The following is a 12,066-nucleotide window of genomic DNA, read 5'->3' on the forward strand; positions in this document are numbered from 1 at the left end:
CTCCAAACACCCAGGTAACATTAATTTTATTTAAACAGGGTTATTACTTCACTTATTCTTTAGCCTGCCTACTACTCCTATTATTTTTTGTGCTTGCATAGGTACTCACTGTTTTTTTTTTGTTCAACCAACCCGTTTACACATACCTTGACACACCCGGGCAACGCCAGGAACCCTGGCTAATAATAACTTAAACTTATTTTATTTATTTATTTATTTATTTATTTTTTTTTTTACATATAACAAGTGTAAATGCAAACCCCACAAAACTGTTTTTAATGTAATTAAAGCAAAATAAATAAAACAGAAGAATGTACACTGATTTGACATTCCTGACTTGGGAAGGGGGGGGGAAAAAAAAAAAAAAAAAAAAAAAAACTCATTCCAGACTTTTTTCATAAAGCAGTCTCCAAAAATTTTCCCCATTCTTTATCTGTGCCAAAACCAAAACGTAGATTCCATGTACAAAGCTTCTTTCTTAGAAGCGCATGCCTGTGGAACTCTCTTCCGTTTGCCTGTTTCCCACTTAACTACAAACTGGATGTCTTCAAGTCCAACATAAACAAACTCCTAATGAACCGCCCCCTTAAGACACTTTATCAAATCTCCAATACTAACGATTACTACGATACTATCCCATTGATTACTGTACACACAATAACCCTTATCCCCAAGTGGCTTCCGGGCCTTGATAAGTGGTGACTACCTTAAAAAAGAAAAAAAAAAAAAGTTATTGTAATAAAAAAAAAAAATATGGATATTTTTCTGAAGGTTAGAGATTACCATGGTTAAAACGTGAATATAACACAAAATGAAAATAGTCCGAATAATCAACGAGACAAAAAGAAAAAGAAAAAAATGCTCACCCGAAGATTCCCTTTTTCTTGCTGAATTTTGAAATCTGGACCCGAGTTTATTTGAGAATGAGTTAGAGTGCCTAACTGAGGACGTTCTTGATGTTGGTTTATCACGTTTTAATGGAGAGGTGGTTGTCGGTTTGGGTTTGTTACCATCAGTGGAGGCAAGAGCAATACGTCGCAATTCCTCAAGCTCTATATCTTCATCTTCTGCTTTCTGAAAAAACAAAAAACACGCTTTAAATAGTTAAAATATATATAAAAATGAAGATTTTATAGGACAGAGAACGTGCATATAATTCAAAAAGAGATCCGTCATGGGTAATTGACTATTTATAGTCGGGGATTCAATTATTTATAGTAAAATGAGTTTGGCATGCATAAAAAGTAAACAAGTTTAAGCAAGTTATTTTTACTAATTGTTTTTTTTTTTTTTTTTTTTTTTTTTTACTAAACATTATATAAGTTCTAATATATTAAATATAAAGATATGATTTGACGGTAGTTCTGTAGGCTCCCTTTTCATTTGATAGAGTGGAAGCGTTTTATTTTTTCCCTGGATTGCATCATTTAGAATTTTTTTAGGTCTTCGGAATTACTAACTCGAGATCGAACCTTTATCTAGCAATCCATTAATGAATACTTTAACCATTATGCTAAATGGGTTTTGTAGAAAGTTGTGTATGCATTTTGGTGAATAAAATTTAGTTATTTTTGAAAAAAAAAAAAAAACAATATGTCAGACAATATTAAACAAAGTACCAAGGGAAATAACCAAATTCATAATATGACAGCAAGAAAGAGTCTATCTCTATTGAAAAATCAAATGATTTTGTACCAAAGAATGTTATCTTGTTTCATTTTTTTGGTCTCCCGACAAAAGGAGGGTGCACCTATAAATTCACCCTTATCTGTTCATCTGTCCGCACTTTTCTCAATAACTATACCTTGGAATTTTTTGAAATTTTGCACAAACATTAAACATGATATGAGTAAAAAAGTAACGGAACGAATTTTCCAGGAAAACTCTGGTTGTCCCTCTAGGAGTGCCTATCGGGTTAAAATGGCTAAGATTTACACTTTTGTGCTTATTAAAAAATAAATAAATAAATAAATAAATAAATAAAAAAAATTGATGCCTTGGATTTTTATAAAACTTTTTTAAAAGTTGTAACTAACTGATTTCTATATAATTTTATTTGTCTATACTTTGCGATAACTCTTGGGTGTGCCCCAGGGGCTCTTTTAGGGCTAATAAAAGCACTATTTTTGGGATTATTTTACCATATTTGTCTGCAATTTTCTATGTATATCTATTTAGCAGTTTTGCATGGTGTTGAACTCAAATTTAAATATGTTAAGGCCTTGGGGACTTTTGGGGCTAAATGGGGTGGGGTGGGGGAGATTGGCAAATGATGGACTTAGTCATTTCTGTTTTTGCATAGTGTAGAACTCAAATTTACATATGTTAAAGCCTAAAACTGCACCGTTTGTTCATTTTCACCAGGATCTGACATCCCCTGGGGACTTTTGGGGCTAAATGGGGGGTGTGGTGGGGGCAAATACTGAACTTAGTCATTTTTTTTTATGTCTCGTTCACTGTGCACTCACGGAGGACCATGCATGCTTTACTTTTTCTTTTTTTAAAATGAAAACATGATTTAAAGTAAAAACAAGTTAGTCGTCAATACCGACATCCATTTCACTGGAATGAAGTAATGCTCAAAAGCCAGTAAATGAGGTTCTTCGTAATTGTAGTGAAATTAGAAAATATTGAATTTCAATTGAAACCAATGGTATCTACTGAACTGTCATATCACAATAATAAACAAATCGTAAAATTTACAAAAATTGATGAAATAGAAAATTATTAATGAAAACAGTTTTGAAAGACAATTAGTGAAAATTGAGTTTTGCAAAAAAGGAGAGTTTGAATCTTAAAGGGAGGCAAATCTCTTCTGAAAACTGAAATTCTTTGGCCAATTCTTAGCGAAACTTAATTTTCATTAATAATAAATTTTCTACCCTATCGTTTTTCGTAATTTTGGGATATATTCATTACTGTGACATGACAATTCAGTGGATACCGTTGGTATCACTTGAAATTCAATATTCCAATTTTTTAAAGTTTTGCTACAATTGTGATACTATGAATAGTCCCCGGGGTCACTACGTGCTGAGAAGTGGGGGGGGGGGCATAAAAGACAAGTAGGAAATGACTAATAAACAACGAAGAGGAAATGACAAATAATGAATCTATAGATATTTTTAGATTGAACTTTTACAGAAGAAAAATGAAAGACAGAAGGAAAAAAAAAAAGATATAGAGGGGGAAAAAGGCACAGAGGGTGGAGAAAAAGGCACAGAGGGTGGAGAAAAAGACACAGAGGGTGGAGAAAAAGACACAGAGGGTGGAGAAAAAGACACAGAGGGTGGAGAAAAAGACACAGAGGGTGGAGAAAAAGACACAGAGGGTGGAGAAAAAGACACAGAGGGTGGAGAAAAAGACACAGAGGGTGGAGAAAAAGACACAGAGGGTGGAGAAAAAGACACAGAAAAGTTAGAGCTATATACTAAAAGAATAAATATCTACATACCATAATTTTATCACCTTTGCTCTTTTCAGATATTGACTCAGTATTTGCCGTGTCATCATTGTCTGAACGCTTGGCATTGGGAGAACTTCCTCTGGAAGACTGCGAAGAACGATGCGAAACTGAGAAGGTTCGGTAGGAACCATCTTCTGGATTGTACTGATAAGACATCCAGTTGTTGGCGTTCTCATCTGAATAATTCAAATCGGATATACTGGATGCAGCCCGATCTTCTTCCTCACGCAAGCTAGCCAACTGTTTCTTGATATTACGATATTTTTCCAACAAGTCTTTATAGTCACCATCATCTTTTGGAGGTGCAGCTTGATTGCTGCTACCATAGAGGAACTGCGAGCCACTTTGTCTCCGTAAATCTCGTTTCTTTTCCCAATCTTTGAGGTGTACAGTAAAGGAAACATTTTACAACAGAAGAGCCAAAAGTTTAGAAACATTTGTATACAAGATAGTTTGGCATGTACAAATCACATAACTGAAATGGGTGCGTGTTAGAATTTAGTGGAAATATAAATTAATATGCACACGCAGACACAAATATATATTGAAAGGCCTACCTGGCATTGTCCAGGGTAAAAATGTAACTTCTATCCATTTCTCACCCCCCCTCCCCAGCCTCTTTTCTTCACACAACCCTTCTCTCTTGATACACACAACTCTAGTCAATGTAAGGGAAATAACTGGAAAAAAACAAACAAAAAGAAAACACACTTACTTCCCTTTAGTTAGTGGCTGAACCATGTGTATTAACATTAAATGTTATAAATGGCGTTTCAAAAACAAATCATGACCTAGCCCTACTTTTTAAATTTTAGATATTATACATCCTATGTTAAGCTGATTAAAAAACATTTGTGGGTGTTTGTTGTGCAATTTTCAAATTTTAGCTGGACACACAGATTTGCCCTTCAGATCAAAATAAAACACAGTATATCATAAAGTGAAAAACTGCAGAGACAGGATGCATATTCCACGAGGTATCACAAACCAGCCTCGGGGAGAAGACGAGTGTGGGGTGGGGGGGGGCGAACATAGTTAAATTCCTTTCAATATCAACTTGCGAGATTTCTTGGAATTTGGAGTCATTTTTATCAAATTTAGGCATAAATAAAATTTGATTTTTTTTTTTTTTTTTTATAAATCTACAGTTCTTTCTTTTTTTTCTTCTAGGCAACTTGAGTTAGGCTTACTATCTTTAGTGATAGGCAATTTATTTTTTAATGTTATGTACTAGGTCGAACACAAGGAAGTATTTGTAAGTTATTTGTCTGTTGATCTATCTATTTATGTGTATTATTGGCTTTCTATTTCTGTTGTTGCATTGCCAAACGTTTCAAAAGACATCAAATCCAAAGAGGACACTGCGAATGCATGGTAGCTTTTAGACCGACGGCCATTGTTGATTCATTATAGAATTAAGGAATGTTATGTAGTAGGTAGAACACAGAAAGTATTTATAAGTTATTTGTCAGTCGATCGATCGATTTATCTATGTGTATTATCGATGTATCTCTCGATCTAGTCAACAAATGTATCTATCTATTTCTGTATCTATCCATCTCGATCTATCTAACTGGAGAGATAAACAAGAGATGAATACGAAGAATGTTGATAAAAACTGTCAAAATATAATAACACCATATCATAGACAAGTTTACTGGAAGTATTTTAGCAGTTGACCGGAACTATGTATATGTTACCATGTGATCAGGTTAGCTGGAGATCATAGTGGAATTGGAACTTAGAATTGAAACAGAGTGGTTGGGTTTAACGGTTGTCTCTCCCCCTTGAGAGGGAGATGACGCGTCTATAAAAAAAAAAAAAAAAAAAAAAAAAAAATGGAGACTAATAGAATCAAGAAAAACCCGACATGGCAAAAAGAACTCACTTTCCATATTCATCTCCGTCAACATTCTGGAAAGTCAAATAAAGATAATATAAAATACAATCAGCGTTTTTGGAGTGAATGCATATTCATTCAAACAGGTTCCAAGAACAAGATGAATTTCAGATGGACCAAGATCAAGGACGCACGAAAATAAGGTATCTTGAAAATACATGCATGACAAACACACACGGATATGAACATTTAGACGATCATATCATTGGAACATAAATAGACGGCAACAACATAACTTAGGGTTCAGATAGTGAAGAACCACCAAAGACATTTAGTGACACGTACATTCCGATGAAACCTTTGTCATAAGTATACATCTCTGTATGGTGATATGGTTGATTTGAGCATTTTGTAATAGAAACAATAGAATGAAAAAAAGTAGTAAATAAATAAATTATATATATATATATATATATATATATATAAACAAATGTTACCAAACACAAAAAGTTACTAGTCTGCCTACCTGGATAAGTTTTTGGCGGTTTAATTTATTTCATAGCGTTTAATTAAAAAAATAAGTAGTGCCAAGGCTTAGCTTTAAACAAGACAAAAATGGCAGGTATGAGATGGTCATATATGGAGTTTCGATAATCGCTAAAAAATGAAACAAAAATACTGATAGAAACCTACCCAATAAATGTCATAGTGACATTCATTAGTAGGTTCCTATCAGTATTTTTCCTTTCAATTTTGAGCAATTATCGAAACTCCAAATATGACCATCTCATGCCCTCCCCTCTCATGTCCACCATTTTGTTTCTGTTTTAACTCAAGTCTCAACTCTACCTGTGTTTTGAAATAAATAAATGCCTTAAAATTAAAATACAAAAAACTTATCCAAGTAGGTAAAGTAACTTTTCTTGCTTTTGTTATATATTTGTTTTCTGACCACTTTTTTGTTCTGTTGTCCTATTTTTTGTCCTACTATAAAATCATTTCCGTCTGCTTTTACGTGGCCCAAATGAGATTTTTTTTTTAATGATATACTATTGGATGAAAATCTACCTCGATCTCTGTCTTCCAAATCAAATTAACGAGCTTCAATGTTCTAGCTGTTGACATGAATCATACAGATAGTTAAAACTGCGCTTTCACGTTTCTTTTTATTTACAACTAGCTGTGCCCTGCCACGCGTTGCTGTAGCTCAACTTGGTGTAATGGAAAAGTCTAATAAAAGGCGAAAATGCATGTTTCTTATAATCAATCCACTGAAAAAAAAAAAAAAAAAAAAAAAAAGTGGTACTCTTGCAGAATTGGATCCAGATCCTCAGGAGTTTTCGTCCAGCATGGCTTGGACTTGACCAACAATTAGTGGATTAATAAGGCCGAACGTTGCTAAAATGTCGCACTGCTAAATCGTTTTTTTTTTTATTGTTTTTTGTATAGAAAAATGCGAGTTTTTAATTAAAATTTGGGTGGGTGGGGGATGGGCGTTCCAATACACAGATTCGAAAAAGTTGTCCAAAAAACAAATAAATGTAAGCAAACGGAAGGTAAGTTACGTATTTACCTAAAAGTCTGATTTTTTAGTGTTTTTATTTAATGTAAAATGTTTAATCATCTCTAAAAGAACAGTTGAGAATAAGCCATACACCATTCGCTATGACTATGCAATTTCTATAGCTACATACCTAGAAAAATCTAGCTGTTAAACTTGGCATAGTAATATGGGTTTGATTTAGTCGTTTTATTTTACGGCATATCAACCCTTTTCAGGTTCCTTAATGCCGAATTCAGTAATTTCAGAAAAAAAAAAAAAAAAAAAAAAAAAAAAAAAAGGTATTACATATCAATTCTTTATATCCTCCTATATTTATGTTTAGTTGTTTTGTAGAAAATTTTTTTTTTTTCTTTTGCAGAACATTAAATTTTTGCAAAGAGAAAGGAAAAAATGTGTGGTGTATTTAAGTCAGAAGGTGGATATCTTCAGACAGCCTGATCTGGGAGCATCAGAAGTAACATGAGACAAAAAAAAAAATAAAAAAATAAAGACATGAAGTTAGGTCAATGTGCAGAGTACAAAGGGGAATCTCAAGCCACAAGCAATAAACCAATCTCTCCACTAGGAGGTAATGCCTAGGATGAGGGCATGCTTAAACAAAGCTAATCATACTTGATTTAAACAGAATAATCTGGTGAGAGTACAGCAGTTTCTAGGTTGTCAGAATGTGCCAAAGCCCACCCCCACCCCAGCTATGAACGGAGCCATAGGCAACCAAAACTAAATCCAAGATCCACCTTTTACTTTTACTCAAAGATAATAATTTAAATAGGAAGAAAGAGTTTGTGTTATCTTTTAAAGATAATAATTTAAATAATTAAAGATACGATAAAATAATAAAATAAGATATCATCTAATAAATAATAAAATATCTAATAAATAATAATAAAATAAAATAATAAAATAAGATATCTAATAAATAATAATAAAATAAAATAAGATACGATAAAATAATAAGATAACATAAAATAATTTAAATTATTTAATTAAAGATAATAATTTAAGAGTTTGTATTATCTTTTAAAAATAATAATTTAAATAGGAAGAAAGAGTTTGTATTATTTCGACTAGTGTTCTAATCTGGTGTTATTTTAACATTTTGCCAAAGTAGCCTCCGACCTTTTTCAGGTTTTGTTTGAAATTCTGTGCAGATTCAAGGGTTTGACAGAAAGATTTCCAAGTTCAACAAGATACACTTGAAGCAGGTCAAAGGTTACATCGTCCAAAATGTAAAAATAACACTCAATAAGAACAGTAGTTTGAATAATCTAAATTATCAATCCTCATCTATATAAAAAAAAAAAAAAAAAAAAAAAGTCAGAAACAGGGGGGGGGGGAAGAAAAAAAAAAGTTTACAATTATATTGTGGTCTTGGCCCATTTCTTTTTTTTTTAAAAAGTTTTTAAATTGAGGAGTGTCTCATTCTTGGTGTTGAGTCAGTATTATGAAATTTACTAATTCACACTGAACATTTTAGTAAAAGAAGAAAAAAAAACATTTCAATAAAAAGGAGTGGTCATCTGTTGTTGAATAAAGACTATCCTAGTTTATACATATTTAAAAAAAGAAAAGAAAAGAAATAAGTGTAATGAATATATGCTTTTAAAATTTATTGCTCACAAGATGTGCCCATCTGTGTTGCTTAAGAATACTTTCATTTTTGTTTCCTTTAATGAAGATTCCTGGAAAAATGACAAGTGTGGAATTTCTTTTTGGCGCCACTGTGTGTGTGTGTGTGTATATATATATATATATATATATACACATACACACAAGCTGTACATATTCAGCATTGCCAGGTAAAAAAAAGCATTGCCGGACAGAGGGTTTTTGTTACATATTATTTAAGATACACTAAATATCCTAGTTTAGTTACAATTTTCCTGAAAACTGACCATATTTTGGAAACAAACCAGCCATTTTCATCTATGAAATTCAAACAGAAATAAAATCTTATGACTTAAAGGGAAATAACTCGTACGTTAAATGAACACTTACATCTTTAAAAGGAGCTGGTGTTAGTTTTTTTTTTTTTTTTTTTTTTTTTTTTTTACAAAGGCATCACCACATTATCAAGGCCCAGAGGCCACTCAAGGATAAGGGTTAAAGAGTGTACAGTAGAAATTGATCAATATAGTAATCATTAGTAATGAAAATTTGGTAAATTTAATAACTTATATGGAACGGCTCATCAAGAACTTATTTACTTTAGACTTGAACACAACCATATTGTAGTCAGCCGGAAAGCAGGAAAACGGAAGACAATTCCACAGGCGTGCAGTTCTAAGAAAGAAGCTTTGTTCATGGAATCTACGTTTAGGTTTAGCCACAGATAAAGAGTGGGGGAAATTATTGATTGTGTTTACAGCTAGACGAGTGTTTCTTGTGAAAGTTTGGCGAGGGGGGACCAAAGATTGAAGCTCAGTTGAACACTTTCCATGAAAATAACGATACATCAGAGACAAACTCTAATAATTAAAAATTAATTAAATTTAAAACAAATTAAATAAATCCACTTTATATAATATTTGTAAATAAAATACTTTAAACTAATTTCTATTAAAAATTTAGAGCTAATTATTAAAATTCATTTTTGTTAATATAATATGCAAAGGAGATAACCTTTTGAATAGATAGTATATATAAAAATCATGCAGTCATTTTCAGTATTAAAATCTATTTGCGAACCAGAATATCTTTTGTATATATATTAACCAAATTGTAAACAAATAAACAAGAAATACAACTTTATTATAATATATAAATCAAATATCAGCATTATTGAAGTTACCGACTCATATGCTACAATTCTGAATTTGTGGCTGTGGATTGCCATCAACAAACTACCTCCCCTGTCCAAAAGGTCATGATTAAAACAAACAAGTCAAATCTTTTTCAGGGAACATTTTATAGTTAAAGCTGATTAAAATTTGCTGGAATAATTTTTTTTAATGAAAATAAAAATCAAATAATTTGAATAAAAAAAAACAAAAAAAACAGAAAGAACTTATACTTTTAAAATTATTTTCAGTGCGCATTCATTTATATCAATTTGGACCCGGCCGAATTGAACTTAAACCGATCGTTTGGTACAAGAGAAACAGTTCACTGATAACGGCCCACGGACATGAATTTGGAACGGGCGTGTGTGGGAGATAATTCAATATTGCCCAATTTTGGGTTGGTAACTACAATGAACTAATTTAGTTTTATGCAACACATAAAATCTAAATACAAATCTTGAAAATTTCAACAAACACTCAAACTGTTACGTCTTGTGTCATATGACCTGTCAATTTCAGTGTAAAACACAAACTGTGAAACTATGTTTAGTATTATGAATAGAAACAGATTAAACTTTGACCTCGTCAAAGCTGAACTGATGAGTAAAACAAATTTTCATAGGTCATGCAATGACTTTTAGGTTGGTTGGTTGTTTTTGCTTTACGGCATATCAACCCTTTTCGGGTTATTTAATGCCAAATCCAAAGATTTTGAAGAAAAAATTTTAATAGAATATATTTGTTGTTTTCAAGTCGGTTTCTATTTAACCCATAGTTGGAACCCTAACAGGTACTACCACTCCGAATCAGAGTGGATCTGGGAGCAATGGTAATTAAAGGGTGGCTCCACACTCCCCAAAGCCTGCAAGCTTGGGCCTCACTACTGGATATAGTTTAAGGTCATATCCAGGATCATGACTTTTAGGAGTTCATCTATAAGGACAAAGATCTTCAAGTCGGAAGATCACAAGGAAAATACACTATGGTCTAAATGTAAAAGGGACCAATTTTTTTGTGTTTGTTGTTGGAGAAATAAATCTATTTAGTACAAATTGTACATTTTGGCTGTTTTAGTATTTTTTTTTTTTTTTAAATTTATGCTTTAAAAATTTACTGTTTTACAAATTTCTTCAATTATGATAAAATTAATTACAATCTTAAAAGTTGTTAAACCAATGCTGTGTAACTACACTATAACTACAACGCGCAGTTGCTTTTGATGTTTATCGGGTTTTGTAAGCTTTTGTTGCATCTATCTTGTTATCTCATTAGTTTAGAACTATTCGGTTTTCCAGAATGTATAATAACAATTATATATTTGTTTTTTTGACAACTTCTTCGAATCTATGTGTATAGTAATAAACACCCTCATCAATATTCTTGAAATTTTAAAAGCAGTTAGAAAACACATCAAACTACAATTAGGAAGCTTTTTATTTCGTTATTTTTTTTTTCTACTTATTATAGCAATACACATGAAAAAATTTAAATGGCTTAAAATATTTCAATATTGGTATATATAGGAAGAGCTTGATAAGCTAAGAAAGAATCTTTAAAAAAATTTTAAATCCAATTAAAATCAAGGAAGTTATAACTTTTTTTATGCCCTGCGTGTTTGGATATTTGCCCCTCTTTAAGACCATATGCGTTTTGTCTCATTTTTTGCACTACTTTTTCAGTAAAAATGCTATATCTTTGTTAAAACACAAAACTAAGCAATGAAATTTGCCATATAAGTGTATTTTTGTGCAAGGAATCTGAATATGCTACTGAAAATCTCCAGAAATGAATGGTTTCCAAATAATCTGCAGTAAATTAATATAAATATGCTGTGATTGCTTAAAAATGCCATGTATTCATTAAAACAAAAGAAGTTAGAAAACTCAAAGTTTAGTTTTAATGCATTTTATGTGCCAAAAACTGAAATCAAAATCTAGGATTGGTTAAAAATGAATATATTGCAATATTTCTTTGGTATTATTGTAGATTAATACCTTCTGTTACCCCTCCCCATCTGACCATCTCTCCAAAATATGCGATTCTACCTTTATAGACAATTGCATGTGAACAACTTGAAAAACTTTAATAAAAGATAAACAAAAATTATTTTAGAATTTAATGTAAAATGATTTCCCATTTTGAATCATTTGAGTGCTTTAGGGCAGTTATCCCCACCCCTTTTTCCTATGATAGATAAATCCTGGGTGTTTTTTTTTGTTTGTTTGTTTTCTAGAAGGCGATTATGCGTGGTTTTAAGAGTCTTTGTACAATTATGAGAAGGTAGGGAGGTTGCCACTCTGACTTTGGGTTAATGATAGGGCTAAGGAAAATTATGTGTGAACATCCTGAAGACTTGATCGAAACAAAACGAAAACAATTTTAGAATTTAGAGTGGGGGTTGATTTCACAGAAA

At 31.9% G+C, this 12,066-nt stretch overlaps 1 protein-coding gene across 1 annotated transcript in view; it reads right to left on the reverse strand.

The window, feature by feature from the left end:
• Positions 1–12,066, reverse strand: part of LOC145249581 (zinc finger C3H1 domain-containing protein-like) — a 113,306-nt gene that overhangs the window by 91,326 nt on the left and 9,914 nt on the right. The window contains exons 2-3 of the mRNA XM_080111279.1: positions 3,455–3,843; positions 867–1,074 (exon numbers count right to left, since the gene is read on the reverse strand). Of these exons, the coding sequence (XP_079967405.1) occupies positions 867–1,074; positions 3,455–3,843 (597 nt within the window). The remainder of the gene's footprint in view (positions 1–866; positions 1,075–3,454; positions 3,844–12,066) is intronic.

This window comes from Euprymna scolopes, chromosome 28, assembly GCF_053919585.1.
Source record: "Euprymna scolopes isolate OS-2025 chromosome 28, ASM5391958v1, whole genome shotgun sequence".
Classification (NCBI taxonomy): Eukaryota; Metazoa; Mollusca; class Cephalopoda; order Sepiida; family Sepiolidae; genus Euprymna; species Euprymna scolopes.